The sequence below is a fragment of the Lampris incognitus genome, chromosome 20, assembly GCF_029633865.1.
Source record: "Lampris incognitus isolate fLamInc1 chromosome 20, fLamInc1.hap2, whole genome shotgun sequence".
Taxonomy (NCBI): Eukaryota; Metazoa; Chordata; class Actinopteri; order Lampriformes; family Lampridae; genus Lampris; species Lampris incognitus.
In genome coordinates, this window is record NC_079230.1 from 25336351 (window position 1) to 25352788 (window position 16438).

The following is a 16438-nucleotide window of genomic DNA, read 5'->3' on the forward strand; positions in this document are numbered from 1 at the left end:
CCCCCCCATCTCTCTCTTTCTTTCTTTCTCTGTCTCTCTCTCTCTCTCTTTCTTTCTTTCTCTGTCTCTCTCTCTCTCTCTCTCTGTCTGTCTGTCTCTCTCTCTCCCTCTCTCTCTAGTTCTCCCCAGCTGGAGACCTGATCTTCGAGGTATACCTGGAGAAGAGGGAACCAGAGAACTGCTGTTTAATCAAGGTGTGTGTGTGTGTGTGTGTGCATGCATGTCTGTGTGTGTGTGTTTGTCTGCACGCATGTCTGTGTTTGTGTGCTTGTTTGTGTGTGTGTGTCTGTGTGTTTGTGCGCATGCATGTCTTTGTGTGTGTGTATGTTTGTGCGCATGTTTGTGTTTGTGTGTGTGTCTCTTTCCCAGGGGTTCTCTGGGGGTTAGGTGAAATGAGAGAGGTTGGTGAGGGAGATGAAGTGCGGGGGGACCAGAGGCAGTTAAAGGACAAGCGAGAGAAGAAAAAAATAGAGAGAGAGAGAAGGAGGGATGGCAGTGCATATGGATGTTGCACAGAAGGTGGGATGGAGAGGTTGATAGAATAGGGCCGAGACATCGGTGGTTAAACCCGGCGGGATTGCGGCTACTGAAATAAATCAAAAGTGAGCTAATCAAAAGAAATGTCTGATTTAATTGTGTGAGTAATTGCGTTTTACCAGGCGGGCGGGCGGCTGGAGGTAATGGACTTCTTTCTCGGGTCGGGGAACAGCTGGAGAATTGGAAACAGGATGAAGACGGCTGCTCAGAAACGCAGTCTGACACCGATACTCTGTCCTGTCTGCGGGGTCACGTCACACATCTCTTTCTTTTCTCCTGTTCAGCGGCTGTGCGTCCAAACACTTGGCCGTGCCGCCATTATTCACTCGGCCTGTACTGTCACCGACCCGAGGCCTTGAATCATCCACGGTTGTGAACGGTTGAAACGCTCCTGATGAGTCTATGCTGTCCTCTGAAAAGACATAGTTGGTCCGAGGCGTATCGGGTTCAGACCTGAACATCTGACACCATCACGCTTTGTTTCTTACAGTGGCGGCTGGCCAGTGCGGGGCGCCGGTGCCTCGCCCCCCCTTCAAATATCAAGAGATGAAAAGCTACTTAAACATGATAAATATAATTTAGTTGTATAATGCAAATAATTATGAGATAAAAGTTTTTCAGTCTGTCAGCATCCATTAAATACTGGTTCCAAACAGTATTTGGTTGATTTCTGTCTGAATACATATACTTCCTGGGTGAGGGGCGCCGGCCAAACGATACCTTATGTAAGCCCTCAAACTGTTGGCGAGCAGGTGACCTGAGGCTGCTGTCTGATTGGTTTCTTCAGATTTTCCCGGGGGCGCAGTTTTGTGCGCCCCAGACACTCCTACTTTTATTGGCAGTGAATTGGTGTTGTTTTAATGTTGTTTGATCTAATGTGATTGGACAATTCTCGTGGCTGTCAGTCATGTTCCCACCCAACACGACACCTCGTCTCAACTGTCAATCATCCACCGTCTACGAACCCTGATAAAATCTATAGGCTACATTGTCCTTCTTCATAACTCTGACTGTGTGGACATTGAAGCAGCTGCCCCTGCCCCCCAAGTTTTCAGCACTAGCCGCCACTGGTTTCTTAATCTGCTCATCTGTCTGTTTGTTTGTTTGTTTGTTTGTTTGTGGTAGCTGTCTCCCAACATGACGGCCACAGATCTGACAGAGAGCGCACTGATGCTGAAGAACGTCCCCATCAGCCCGGATGACTTGTGGACCACCTTTGAGGTCATTGAGAATGGAGAGCTAGGTATGGATGTATTTTATAGTCTGTTAATTTATTTCATGTCAGTCGGATCTCAACTCAACGGACCATATCAATAAACTCATTAAAATCAATATAATGAAGCAGACACGTTTCCTGCTTTACCGGATTTCAGCTGTTGTACTGTAACCAACAGGAAGTAAACACAGACTGCAGGTTACAGTCACATGTTTAACCACAGCAGGCTGAGACCTAAAACTGAAAGTAAGCTTATGACACCTGATGCTATATGGGGATTTCAGAGGCGGATTTGTGGATCCTTGAAGCAGAAGGTGGTTCCGTTGAGTGTCATGGCAGTAAGCAACAGAATAATTAAACATTTTAAAGCGGCACCAAGTGAATTTTCAGATTTTGGCAATGCCCCCCCATTTTTTTCTCCCTAATTGTGCTTGGCCAATTACCCCACTCTTCTGAGCCATTCCGGTCGCTGTCCCACCCCCTCTGCCGATCCGGAGAGGGCTGCAGACTACCACATGCCTCCTCTGATACATGTGGAGTCGGCAGCCGTTTCTTCTCACCTGTAGATGTAGCGCGTGGGAGGCTCACACTATTCCCCCCAGTTCCCCCTCCCCCCTGAACAGGCACCCCAACCCACCAGCGGAGGCGCTAGTGTAGTGACCAGGACACATACCCACATCTGGCTTCCCACCCGCAGACATGGCCTATTGTGTCTGTAGGGACGCTCGACCAAGCCGGAGGTAATACGGGGATTCGAACCGGCGAGCCCCGTTTTGGTAGGCAATGGAATAGACCGCTACGCGGCCCGGATGTCGGAAGCATCTTATGCGTCAATTGTCACAAAGACAACCAAGGGGCTTTCTTTTTTTCTTTATAGTGTAGCACATTTGTTTACAAGCCGTAGCTCAAAAGATGTCGTAGATGGAGAGGAGCTTTGCTCACAGTCAAGCGCTACGTCCCCCTGGCGAAACTCCTCACCGTCAGGTGAAAAGAAGCAACTCCACATGTATCAGAGGAGGCATGTGGTAGTCTGCAGCCCTGCCCGGACCGGCAGAGGGGGTGGAACAGTGACCGGAATGGCTCGGAAGAGTGGGGTAATTGGCCCAGTACAATTTGGGTGAAATAAAGGGGGGGGGACTTATAGAGCGCTGATTTGAATGGCGACTGACATTCTCCCATAGACATCACCATGAAACCAACACGAATATAATATTTAAAAAAATAAAGTGACCTGAATCACCTTGGCTTTCCAGGTTAATTGTCCGTGTATGAAAGACTAAATGATCACCGTAAGCACACCGTTTGATCACAACAACTCATTATTTAAAACGGTGTCGGGGTAGGAACGAACTGTGTCCGGCGGCAGCTTGAGATCAGCTGAGTGGTTTTTGCGGTGCTGGAACAGCCCCATCCTGCCACTTTCTGTTTGATTCACGGGTTGTTTTGTTTGTTTTTGTTTTTGTTACCTCAGACGCCACTTTAAACGGGGTTCGTATTCGTCCCGTCGACACCGATGTTGAGGTCAGTATTCAAATTCCCCCTCGAGCGGCAAAAAAAGGAAGTTGCGTCATTGATCCGCGGCACCCGTTCAAGGGCAGCGTGTCTGAGTGGTGCGTTGCTTTTATTTGAAAAGTCGACTGAAGGCGTCCGTCCTTTGTCTGCAAAGCCCCAGAGCTCGTTCTCGTCAAAAAGCCTTTCGCTGCTAACGTGCTGCTGTCATCTATATCCAATTAGTGATTGATGTATCACGGGGGGGGGGGGGCGTTACTAAAAGGCCGTTCTCATCCGGGGTGCATGCAAACACCGGGCTTCTCAGTCGTCACTGGAGGACCTGGTGATTAGCCGATGGCGCTATCTCTTTAATGAACCGCTGTCCGCCGGCGCGAAAAGCACGCTGAGGAATCAGTACGAGCGTCGGCCGCTCGCTTGATATGCACGTTAATTAATCATCCTCATCAGCGTATGTCATACATTACCTTCATCTCCTCGGATCATTGACCTGGGGAGCTGACCCGCTTCGTTTCGTATTAATATGCATGGATGGCGCCGCTTCTCTTCTTCTTCTTCTTCTTCTTTTGCTGTGCGTGGACGTCCTACAACGGCTCGCTCGGCGGGAAGCGCGGCGGGCGAGTGACGTCAGAGTTCCGCTTTGTCGCGGAGATGCTGAGCCGGCGGTCTCCGTGCACTTCCCCTCAGTTCACAGAGAGTTTGCGCCGCACTCTTCTGTTTATTTCTTCTTCTTCTCCTTCTTCTTTTTTTAATCTACCTCCTCACAGAGTTGCAGAGGACAGGCTGTCCTCCTCTGAAAAGAAAAAAAAAACAAAAAGCACAAACCAAGGTGCGCTGAATACCAAATGTATTTGCGCAGGGCTCAGCATATTTTGCATGCCAAGACAATACATTTGCTGCAGAGTAAACAGCCAAAGCTATTTTGAAGGCGGTGGCGTGACGGGTTTTTCACACACAAAAAAAAAGAAACAAAGAAAGGAGGGAAAATGCATTAATTAGGCCTTTCTGCAGGATACCCATAGATAAACAGTGTTATTGAGGACAATAGGCAGAAAATGGGAGCTAATATTTGTTGGGAAATGAGAGACTAATTCTGCGGCGTGGGTTTGCAGAGATCCCAGAGAAAAGATAAGCCCGCTGTTATGAATAAGTTATGCCGTTGTGGCTGTTTTTCTTCTTCTTTTTTTTTCTTCAGCAATGAAAAACCAGCGAGTGTGGCGATAGAGGCATCAGTGGGAGATGGGGTGGGAGGCAACGGTGTGTGTGTGTGTGTGTGTGTGTGTGTGTGTGTGTGTGTGTGCGCGTGCTGATAACATGTTGCCTCTTCACCAATTAGGGAGAGATAATAGGTCTGTTTTGCACACAAGGTTTTTTTTTCTTAATCATGTTCAGATTCGCTGAGGATAATTGCAAATTTGAACTACACATTCACGGAGGTGGGGGAGAACAAATACACATCGGTAGTGGATATTGTATTATTAATGCTATTGACAAATTAGATAATCATAATCCAGTGATTTAAAGACTATATTGCCCCTTTTTATTTCCAGCTGCATAAAGGTCACGGGAACACTTTAGCTTACTTTAGTGGTCCCAAGTGGGTTTTTTGTTTTCCTTTGTATTTTTTTTTTTTTATTGAAGTGTTTATACTTGTTGTTTTTTTTTATGATCTTCTTGCTGATCTTGTACCGCTCTTTTATTAAACAGAACGGCCGTTGCACCAAAAAGAAAATATTCTTGAGCAGGTTCTGGGGTGGAGCTCTCTGGATGATCCTGGCTCGGCCCATCTCGTTATCAAAAAATTTACAGGGGCCAAAATGGTGGCCGCCCATAAAGGTACGGTATAAACCAAATAAAACAAGATGATTAGAATATATTTTTTTATATTTTATATATATATATATATATATATATATATATATATATATAAAATATGAAAATATGTTTTTTAATATTTTCATATATATACTTTGTCTTGAAAAAGTTTGCATTTGAATCCCACATATTTTTGCTATCATTTAAATGCAGGCGTATGCGGCTAATCTGTGCATCGAGTGTGTATTCATGTGTGCTGTTTTTGAGTCTATAAGGTTTCTGATGATGTAACACATCAAGGCAAATTAGCCCCGGTGCATAGCTTAGTCCTCATCACGCTGGGTTTGTTTGCTGCTGAGGAAATGCGAACACCTGTGCACCCTCTGTTCCCTTCCTTTGTCTTCTGCGTTTGAGGCCACAAGGAACGGGTCTTTGCTGTTTGACTGTGTTGTGTTGTGTTGTGAAACAGGCCCGAAGCAGTTTCTGAAAGGAGACTATTTGAAGTTCAAGGATGGACCCTCCAAACTGCTATCGGGACACAAATTCCAGGACAAATACGTTATGCTGCAGGGGGACAAGCTGCTGCTCTACAGAGATATCAAAGTAAGCACACTTTTATTTTACTTCATGTGTTCCCGGTTAAATCAGCCGCCGCGCATCCTCGTGGTTTCCCCCCCGTGCGAAGAGAAAGATGCCGGCAGTCCCGGCAGAATACCGGAGGGGTTGCAAAGTGCTGGAGGGAAGCTGTTGGGTGCCACGTTCGGCCACGGCGCGCGCGTTTTGGGTTGATGGGGTGGCGTCGCGTTTTGAGACCTGCAACCCGAGACTTTAAAACCCACTTCAGCTCCCACTCCCCCTTTCCCTCTGCTTTCCAACCCTTCTGGAATTAGGAATGAAAATACTAAGGGTGGTGAATTTTAAACCCCCCCCCCCCAGAAATAACACACGAAACATAAAGAATAGAGCGCGTGCTGCAGAGAATGGCCGACATCTCCAGATTCCCTGGAGGAGCCCCGTCCTCCTTGCAGCACATCTCTCCAGTCGAGACGTGTGATTCAGAAGTGCGAGGAAGTGTTAATAATTGATGGAGGTGGAAAAATCGTGGCGGGGGGGGGGGGGGGTTGGTGGGTGGGTCGCTGGTTTGCGGCTCGTGTGTGTGCGTAGGCGGTGTTCCGGCGCTTTGAATGAAGGCTGCTCCGTGCCGTAATTAGTGTAATATCAGGTTGCTCAGGAATGCGTCTAATTACCGAAAGCAAAGAAAGCGGAGATTAAAACAATGTTGCCGCGGTTTTAATTGATCTCGCCGCTCCTCAACGACGGCGACTACCGTAGCAGAGCTGAGCGAGGGACAGGAGCATGTGCAGGCCCTTCTGCGTTCCTTTGCCAGTCTTGCGTTGGAGCGCCGTCAGTGTTGGATCAGACAGGGTTTGGGGTGCAGCGTGTGATTCGTAGGTGCCAAGCCGAGATATTTCTCCGCTGTTTGTTTCCGTTTGTTATTTTTCTGGCTGCCAGAATGAAACTAAGGTGTCCTGCCAAACAGAGATGTCTCTGTTTTGTTTGTGTGTGTGTGTGTGTGTGTGTCCGCGTGTTGTTGTTTTTTTTCCCCATTTCTCCAGTGGTTTCTATTTTTGGACTTGATATTAGCTTGGTTTTTCTACTTCCCACTTCATAACAAAATGTTCTCGCTGTGTTTTGCAGAGCACTAAAGCGGAAAAAGAAGTCCTGCTCAGATCTGCAAAGTGCTACCTGGGCCTGAGGAGGAAGCTCAAACCTCCAACCTCCTTTCATGGGTGAGACTGAAACTCATGTTTTTTCCCCCCACATATATAGCATTAGTCTGGTCTTTTGGAGTGTGCTGTTGTTAAAGTTGTTGTGTTCATGTGCATGTCTGTGTGCACACCTACTCCCCCCCCCCGCCCAAGATATATTGCCTTTTCTCTTTTCTCAGATTTTCTCAACTCTGGGGGCTCTCCAAAATCCACTCTTGACCCCCTCAGTATTTGTCACCTTAATGAAATTGATTAAATGTAATTGCATTTTAACAAATACAAATTATCAAGCTCCCACTCTGGCGAATTGGAAAGAAACATTGTGGCCATTCTTTTTCTTTCTTTCTTTTTTTTTTAATGATCTGGTGTTATTATAATTTATGACTTGTGTCAGGCCCACAGCATTTCTTGTTGGCGAAACAAAGAGGAGGAAATTTGAGAGGATAAACTCCGTATTTCACATTTCCCAATTATCATCCCTCATAATTTTCCCCACGTCGGCGTTAGAGTCCGGGGGAAGCGTGAAAAATGAGTCCAGCGGCCGATTGCCTGCATTACCCGCGGTCCTTCAGGCAAGCAGAACTGGATAAGAGAGAGGGAGTGAGAGATAGATAGAGAGAGAGAGAGAGAGAGAGAGAGGCAGATAGAGTGAGAGAGAGCCAGATAGGGAGATAGCAGAAGGATGATACAGAGTGGGCAGCGGGAGAAGCGATAGTGTGAATAAGAGGGAGGACGGAGAGGGCCGCGGTGTCGGGGTGCTAGGATAGCTCATTAGGCCTGTTCTGGGGTTGGATCTGCCGCCGCGGGCTCTCTCTCTCTCTCTCTCTCTCTCTCTCTCTCTCTCTCTCTCTCTCTCTCTCTCTCTCTGTGTCTCGTTTGTTCTTCCCCCTCCTCAGCGCACATCCACAGCTGTGTTGGGTATCAGGGAAAGAGTATTCTCCAGTAAAGTGGTCTTTTCACCCAAAACTATAGTGTGTGTGGTGTGCATGTGTGTGTGTATCTTACGGCTCTAGTATTAAAGTTAGGGTAAGAATTGGACTCAGCATTATGGTTAAGTTCAAATTTGGGTTATTTATGGTCCAGTTTAGGGTTAAGATTAGTCAAACGGCACAACTGGCCGTGTCTGTGGGTGGGAAATCAGATGTGGGTATGTGTCCTGGTCGCTGCACTAGTGCCTCCTCTGGTCGGCCGGGGCGCCTTTTCAGGGGGGAGGGGGAACTGAGGGGAATAGCGTGATCCTCCCATGCGCTATGCCCCCCCCCCCCCCCCCGGTGAAACTCCTCACTGTCAGGTGAAAAGAAGCGGCTGGCGACTCCACATGTATCAGAGGAGGCATGTGGTAGTCTGCAGCCCTTCCGGGATCGGCAGAGGGGGTGGAGCAGCGACCGGGACCGCTCAGAAGAGAGGCGTAATTGGGCGGGTGAAATTGTGGAGAAAAGGCGGGGGTGAAATCCAGTGGTTCATATTGTGATGTGTGTAAACCCATGGCTGCACAGGCATAACAAGTCAGCATCGGGTCGGTCCCAATGCAAGATGGTCAAAGCGGGCCCCTGCCTGCCCACTACTGCCAGACATAACATAAGATCATGTCAGTAGCGAATGAAAGAAGTGAAAGCATGCAGCTTTAAAACAGCCAGAAACAATGAAATGTGTTGCACAGTTGACGCCTAAGTGAAATGATCACTAGGAGACCGCCGTGCTATGGAGGAGGAGTCATGACAGCAAGGCCAAGATAGCAATAGACTAGCCTACTTAACAAAAACTGGTGTTGGAGCACCATAACAGATGCAAACAGAATCGGTGACCGTGCACCTGCGTGGTGACAACATCATTCATGTCTGCACACAGGCCTTATACTCACAAAACACACATGGTCAGGTTGATTATTAGTCAAATAAATTATCAATAACTTCTAATTACATCACAGGAGCCCTCTCTGGGCTTTTCGCTTTGTGAAGTCTTGACACTTCACCAGCTAGCTAGCTCCTCTGTGTGGCTTTTGCTACGCAGTAGTACCGACGCATGTCCATAATTACATGCGGGCACATTTTTGAACATAATGTGTACCGTAGACATGGTGCTCGAGAGCCTTGACACGCTAGTGGCGAGATTAAGAGAGGTCCGTGTGTGCAGGCCCTAAACTGCTGTGGGCCCCAGTGCTGCTGCATTACCTGCATATAAGGTGGTTTTGCCTCTGCCCGACCATTAGATGGCGGTGTTATACTCTATCTTCAGCCATTTGACTCTTCCACTCCAGCGTAACAGCGTAAACCGAGACAGGAAGTAGCAGAAACACAAAGAACACGGACCTATGAAATCGCGATATATTGCCCGGCTTGCAGGATCGCGATATATTGAACTGTAACCCGTGTATCGTGATGCGTGTCATATCGCCAGATTCATGCCAATACAGCCCTACTTCAGTTTAAGGGTGGGAGATGGGTTTTCATGAATTTTCTGCCCCCACGAAGATGGAAAAATAAGCGCACACATATCCCATCTCTTGTTCATCTTGTGTGGGAGTGTGAGGCGATGGTCCTACATCGCTCCGCTGCAAACGGTTAACCTGCATGCATGGCCATTAATGTACGACAGGCTATTAGTTGCAAAACTTATCCCGATTCTGCTTGTGGCAGGCTGCTTCTTGTGATTCTGTTTCTCTGCCCAAACAAAGTACTTCCAGGCTTTGATGTATGGCAGCTACCTTATGTGTTCTCCACCCTGGCCCGCAGCATATTGAGGTCTGCCCATGCATAAACATGTGGGCTGGGAATGTGCTGATTAACTTAATGCATTCTGCTGTTTGGAGACCCGCATCTCCAGTGAACTTTTTCCTTTCTGAATTTTGATGACAAAGGTTGTGACCCGCTGCTAACTTGTAAACGTTGGCTTCACAGAGCTTTTTTTATTCTTTCTCTCGGTTTTTCTTGTCTCCTACTTTCACATAGTTTCCGTGACTTCGCTCACAAAAATCAAGGACACGGACACTTAGATTCTAATTTTGGCTCGCAGAAATTTACTGTCTTTTCTCCTTCTCATTCTTCTGACAGCTGGGGCTTCACGGTCTACACCGACAAACAGCAATGGTGAGTTTTTCCTCAGAGTCTCTTAGACAACGTTATGTGTAACGTCACCTTTCACTCCCACCTAAAATGTCAGTACAACAGACTAAATGTGAGGCGCTGAGTTTAAAAAGTCAAAGTTCATGGACCCTGGGATTATTTACCTGGGCCGGTAATGGCAGCCTCAGTGCCATTTGAAATCCATGAATGATGGGAAGATTATTCAGTCTTCGTTCCAACCCTCACCTATGGTCATGAGCTTTGGGTAGTGACCGAAAGGGTGAGATCGCGGATACAAGCGGCTGAAATGAGTTTCCTCCGTAGGGTGTCTGGGCTCAGCCTTAGAGATAGGGTGAGGAGCTCGGACATCCGGAGGGAGCTCGGAGTAGAGCCGCTGCTGCTTTGCGTCGAAAGGAGCCAGTTGAGGTGGTTCGAGCATCTGATTAGGATGCCTCCTGGGTGCCTTCCTTTGGAGGTTTACCGAGCACGGCCAGCCAACTGGGGAGAGACCCCGGGGTAGACCCAGAACTCGCTGGAGGGACTACATGTCCAGTCTGGCCATGGAATACTTTGGGATCCCCCAGGAGGAGCTGGAGGGCGTTGTTTGGGAGAGGGGTGTCTGGAGTGCCCTACTTAGCTTGCTGCCACCGCGACCCAACCCCGGAGAAGCAGCTGATGATGAATGAATATATATATATATATATATATATATACACACACACACACACACACATATATATATATATGTGTGTGTGTGTGTGTGTATGTATATATGTGTGTGTGTGTGTGTGTGTGTGTGTATATATATATATATATATATATGTGTATGTGTGTGTTTATATATGTATATGTATACACACTATCCATGTTATTATTTTCGTCGTCTTGCTCGTAGTCGACGAGGAATATTTTTCCTTCTATAATGTCTTGACACAAATCAAGAGCTGTGATCCAAAATGAATTTTGAAACTAACTGACGCCTGCCTAAATGAAATTGCTGATGTGAGAGGAATCTCAAAATGAGCACTTGGAAAATTTAACTAAACATGGCGTTTACCAACAGAGGTTGATTTATTTATTTATTCATTTATCTTTTTGGCTCGAGGGGCATTTTGCATAAAGGAATAAAGCCATAGCAATGCAGTTTTAATTTTAAAAGGATGATGCGTGTTTCTTCTTCTTTTTTCTGACTTGGGTTCGGATCAGAATTTGGCAATTTGTTATGCTGTCCCAGCTGTCCTTGTGGCTGCTTTGGTGAATTCATCATAGCTGACTAATAATTATCATAGCTAACTAATAATGGGGTGTGTAATAGTTATAATAACAAAGACAATAAGTAGACACAATAAATAAATAAATATATAAATGTATATGTATGTATATATGTGTATATATATGTGTGTGTGTGTGTGTGTGTGTATACACATATCAACTAATGAGGAGCAGATATTCCACTCCTCATCAGTTGAGCACTCAATACCATTGACAGTTTTGGGAAAAAAACGCTATATATATATATATTTACTATGTGTGTGTGTGTGTGTGCATGTGTATGTATATATAGGCGGCATGGTGGCGCAGTGGTTAGCATGGTCGCCTCACAGCAAGAAGGTCCTGGGTTCGAGCCCCAGGGTAGTCCAAACTTGGGGGTCGTCCTCTGTGTTGAGTTTGCATGTTCTCCCCGTTTCTGCGTGGGTTTCCTTCGGATGCTCTGGTTTCCTCCCACAGTCTAAAGACATGTAGGTCAGGTGAATCGGCCATACTGAATTGTCCCTAGGTGTGAATGTGTGTGTATGTGTGTGTGTGTGTGTGTGTGTGTGTGTGTGGGGGGGGGGGGGTCCTGTGATGGCCTGGCGGCCTGTCCAGGGTGTCTTCCTGCCTGCCACCCAATGACTGCTGGGATAGGCTCCAGCACCCCCGCGACCCTAAGAGCAGGATAAGCGGTTTGGATAATGGATGGATATATATATATATATATACACACACACACACACAGTCGTTGCAAAGCTGAACAGGCAACATGTCACAAATTACCAATCAGCTTATATTAGTGATGGGCATCCATGTACCATGGAGGACCAGGATCAGTTGCACTGTCTGGTTGAAGGTACGCTAACTGGTGAAGTTAGCTGATGCCGTAATTGGCCGGAATGAAAATCTGCACACTTTTGGCCTCCAACAGCAGATGGCTGCCCACTGTTGGCCTAGATAGTCCCTGACTAATAGCAGATGCAGATGAGCACCTTACCCACACAGATAAATGTAAACACGGGCTAAAGGCATGCAGCCCACATATTGTCATTTAAATTACAGTGCTTAGTGAACATTAGCTCCAACTGCCCCCTCAGAAGGACCCACTGCCAGTTCTGTGAATTGTGCCGTCCAAATGGTCACATGGTTTAAAAGGGAACGCAAGTGAAAATGAGTGACTGATGGGGCCAGATCCAAGCCAGTGTTTTCCATCTGCAGGCTGTTCTACTGTGAGGAGAAAGACGCTCAGATCGACTGGGTGACTGCCATCATCAGGATGAAGGTGAGTGGGCTTTTGTAAGACAGGGTGCAACGCGGCGGTTTGTGGAATAAGAACGATAAATGCATTCAACAAAACGTCCTGTCAGGGACGTGTCACCGAGCTGCTAAGGATTACCTAATGAACGGGGCGAGATGGTTGTGCACTTAAGTTTGCACGGTAGATTGCTGCCTGAGAGACCATCTTTAACGAACCCCATCTCAGAAGAAGGAAGAGAAGATAAATCATATTTCACCCCAAATCATCCACTTCCATTGTACAGTAGGGCAAATAAAATGCATAAACAAGGGGAGTACTGTGACGTTTTCGAGGTCACTCAGCAATGGCATAAATCATTTTATGTGGAAAAGTCTCTTCGCTGTGAGAGTAAGGTCAGCACGGCTGTAATAGTCACATTGCCGTACTTGGCTGCGAGATACAGCAAAGTGTTGTCGCTGTCAGTCGCTGACACAGCACATACAACATAAATAATGCACCGCAACGCAAACATGAGGAGAAAAGCCACAGATGTCTCACATTCACTTCTTCATTTCTCTCTGCCGTGCACACATGCTCCCCCCTGCCTCCTCGTGCACACGCTCCCCCCTGCCTCCTCGTGCACACGCTCCCCCCTGCCTCCTCGTGCACACGCTCCCCCCTGCCTCCTCGTGCACACACGCTCTCCCCTGCCTCCTCGTGCACACACGCTCCCCCCTGCCTCCTCGTGCACACGCTCCCCCCTGCCTCCTCGTGCACATGCTCTCCCCTGCCTCCTCGTGCACACGCTCCCCCCTGCCTCCTCGTGCACACGCTCCCCCCTGCCTCCTCGTGCACACGCTCCCCCCTGCCTCCTCGTGCACATGCTCTCCCCTGCCTCCTCGTGCACACGCTCCCCCTGCCTCCTTGTGCACACACGCTCCCCCCTGCCTCCTCGTGCACACGCTCTCCCCTGCCTCCTTGTGCACACGCTCTCCCCTGCCTCCTCGTGCACATGCTCTCCCCTGCCTCCTCGTGCACACGGTCCCCCCTGCCTCCTCATGCACATGCTCTCCCCTGCCTCCTCGTGCACACGCTCCCCCCTGCCTCCTCGTGCACACACTCCCCCCCGCCTCCTCGTGCACACGCTCTCCCCTGCCTCCTTGTGCACACGCTCTCCCCTGCCTCCTTGTGCACACGCTCCCCCCTGCCTCCTCGTGCACACGCTCTCCCCTGCCTCGTGCACACGCTCTCCCCTGCCTCCTCATGCACACGCTGTCCCCTGCCTCCTCGTGCACACGCTGTCCCCCGCCTCCTCATGTACACGCTCTCCCCTGCCTCCTCGTGCAAACGGCTCCTCGTCTCTCCAGATATCCACCAACTCTCCTGTGCAGCTTCACGTATGCAGAGATGTTTTCTTCTCTTCTTCCAAACTAAATTGCTGCAAATTGAATTATAAATTATCACAATCATCGTGAACCACACTAGCCCCCCCCCCCCGCAGGTTCTGCTGTGGTGCACTTTCAGCAAAGCCAAAAGATGGATTTCATGGAAACACGGCCGTTGCAATGTTGTATTTGTATGCTTGGCACATTGCGTTTGCATTAGCCTTTCGGCTCAGCTTTCTTTATGGGAACGCATCTCCTGCACATTGTTGTTTACGCTGGCACTTCCTGTAAAAGCCTTTTAGTGCACTTGTTTGAGTTAGCAAGTAAAAATAAATAAATAAAAGGGGGTGTAATTTTAGAGCAAGACTGATGTGAAAGTAAAGCAAATGTTTGAGAGTTATTGTGATTTCTGTAAGAGTTTAAACATCGCTTATTGCAGCAGGCTCGGTGAATGTACCCCCCCCCCCTTAACCTTTGGAGACTCTCTTCGCTCTGCAGCAACTCAACCTATAGCTGAGCAGACTACAGCTGGCTAAAAATATTAGGCTTCCACCCCCCCAAAGCCGCTAAGTACCGGGATTGTCAGTTTCTAAAACAGGGCTTCTGGGAAGGACATGGGAAGGGCACTGAGAGAGAGAGAGAGCAAACAAAGAGCACTTCAATGTTCTTGATTTCCTTTCTCTTACCTGTTAGCAAGAATTCTGCTCAGACAGTTTCCATAGCAACTGGCGACAGAAGACTTGTTTTTCTTTTAAAGTGAGGTTGGATGTGCGGCGATGGTGATGAGAGTTGTTGTTGTGGGGGGCGGGTGGGTGGATGCAGGGTTTTGGGGTTGGAGGTGTTGTAGTGCATGCAAGGTCCAAAGACAGATGCTAGCAGCCATGAAGTGAGGATGTGTTTAAAGGGAGACAGTTACCGGGTGTTGAATAGATGGACGGACAGGTTGTCACGGGGACAAAGAGAGATTTCATTGTTGGAAAAAATTGCCGAGGCAGGAGATCAGACTGTAGTGAGACAGTTGTCAGGGCACAGAAGGTCACCGTCCTGTGATCCTTCAAGTTCAACCTAAAAAAATAAATAAAAAAACTCCACAAAAACCAATTACAATTGGGGAGAAAAAAATGGGGGGGATTAAGTAAACTACACTTAACATCATACAAGTGTGTGTGTGTGTGTGTGTGTTGAATCACCCTACACAACTTAACACAGACAAAAGTCTACACGTTTAAGACTGCAAATGTACGACATATGTATGACATATTGGAGACAAACCAAAACAAAGGATGGAAATTAAAAAGCCTCAAACTATCAGAACTACCACTGACATCATAACTGACATGCACTAACACAGACCGGCTTGCATTGCTGCGCTGCTTAATCCCTGACTCATTATCGCTTGTTTGTCTTCAGTACGGTTGCGACTTATGGACCAAGAGCGTCAACTCAGGACAGTCTGCAGTTCATAGTACCTCCAGAGGGGGCGCTGTCGCTGACGGCCACAGGGGTTCTCAGCCCAGCAAGCACAAAGACATCAAGCAGGTGAAGAGTGGGGGGTCTGATAACTTTCAAATAAGTGTAAATATTACTTTATGACAGATATTCTTAACATAAATACTTCTGTTAGTAGGCAGAACTTGTTGATATGTGTAGTTTATATTTTGTTTATATTTCATATTCAGCAACATGTGATTCACTGACCAGCTTGTCAGAGTTTATGAAAAACTAGCTGACTTGCCTTCTGAAATCATCAAATTGTGATTCAGGAAAGTTTGTCGGCTGAAGCCGAAAGGAAAAGTTGGAGATATAGTTTCCCATGTCTCTAACAAGTGATCTTCGTTACAGCGACATGATTTTATTTAACGTGTAAACTTTTAACCACGTGGGCGATGCTCTTCACTAAATTTGATCATTTTCTGCTGTTGCTCCATATGAGTGTACCTTGTGAAAGCTGATGCAGTTTAACATCCAGGCACTTATCTTCTTTTTTTTTTGTTGCCCAAAGCCGGCAAAGAAGGGGGTTTCTCTTGGTGACGCCAACCCAAGGATGAGTCAGGACGCCAACCTATACCTTACGACCGGCACGTTGCCCAACCCTCTGAAGTCCAAAGACAAGGCGGCGCCCAGAAGAGCCTCCGTGGGAGTTTGCCGACCAAATCTCCCTGCATCATCATCATCCTCGACAGCACTCCCAGCGGCCAAGAGTTTAGCCGTTCCCCCTCGGAGTGCCGCCAAGAGTCCCAACAGGAGGCCGGTGCCGGGAGGGGAGGCCATGATGCCCCCCAGCCTCCTGAATGAACTCAACTCGGTGCTGAACAGGACTGGACGGAGCACCAAGGACGACAACTCCTAGAGAGATGGACAGATAGAGTGGTAAAGGAAAATTACAGGGTGTGAGGGAGGAGAAGATGTCCTGCTGAGTGACAGAGGAAAGAAGGGGTGTAGCGCAAAGACGAGGGGGAGAACAGAGGGGGGAGTTTTTAAAGGATAATTCTGACTTCTAACAAACTCAGTTTTATTTTCATTGTTTTTGCCAATCAAGCATATCGGTTATGATATCATTTTATATCGGCTTCATTTTGGAGACTTTAGATACAGGGTCAACACAGCATTACAACGGCATCTTAGCACGTGGCAAGTGAACACAAGCATCAGATATG

General features: G+C 47.6%; 1 protein-coding gene across 1 annotated transcript in view; it reads left to right on the top strand.

Annotated features, from left to right (window-relative positions):
* Positions 1–16139, top strand: part of arap2 (ArfGAP with RhoGAP domain, ankyrin repeat and PH domain 2) — a 195775-nt gene extending 179636 nt beyond the window's left edge. Inside the window, exons 25-34 of the mRNA XM_056300208.1 lie at positions 120–194; positions 1663–1780; positions 4970–5098; positions 5547–5680; positions 6776–6867; positions 9897–9932; positions 12260–12283; positions 12351–12441; positions 15192–15320; positions 15784–16139. Of these exons, the coding sequence (XP_056156183.1) occupies positions 120–194; positions 1663–1780; positions 4970–5098; positions 5547–5680; positions 6776–6867; positions 9897–9932; positions 12260–12283; positions 12351–12441; positions 15192–15320; positions 15784–16131 (1176 nt within the window). The 3' untranslated portion in view covers positions 16132–16139. The remainder of the gene's footprint in view (positions 1–119; positions 195–1662; positions 1781–4969; positions 5099–5546; positions 5681–6775; positions 6868–9896; positions 9933–12259; positions 12284–12350; positions 12442–15191; positions 15321–15783) is intronic.
* The last annotated feature ends 299 nt before the right edge of the window (positions 16140–16438 follow it).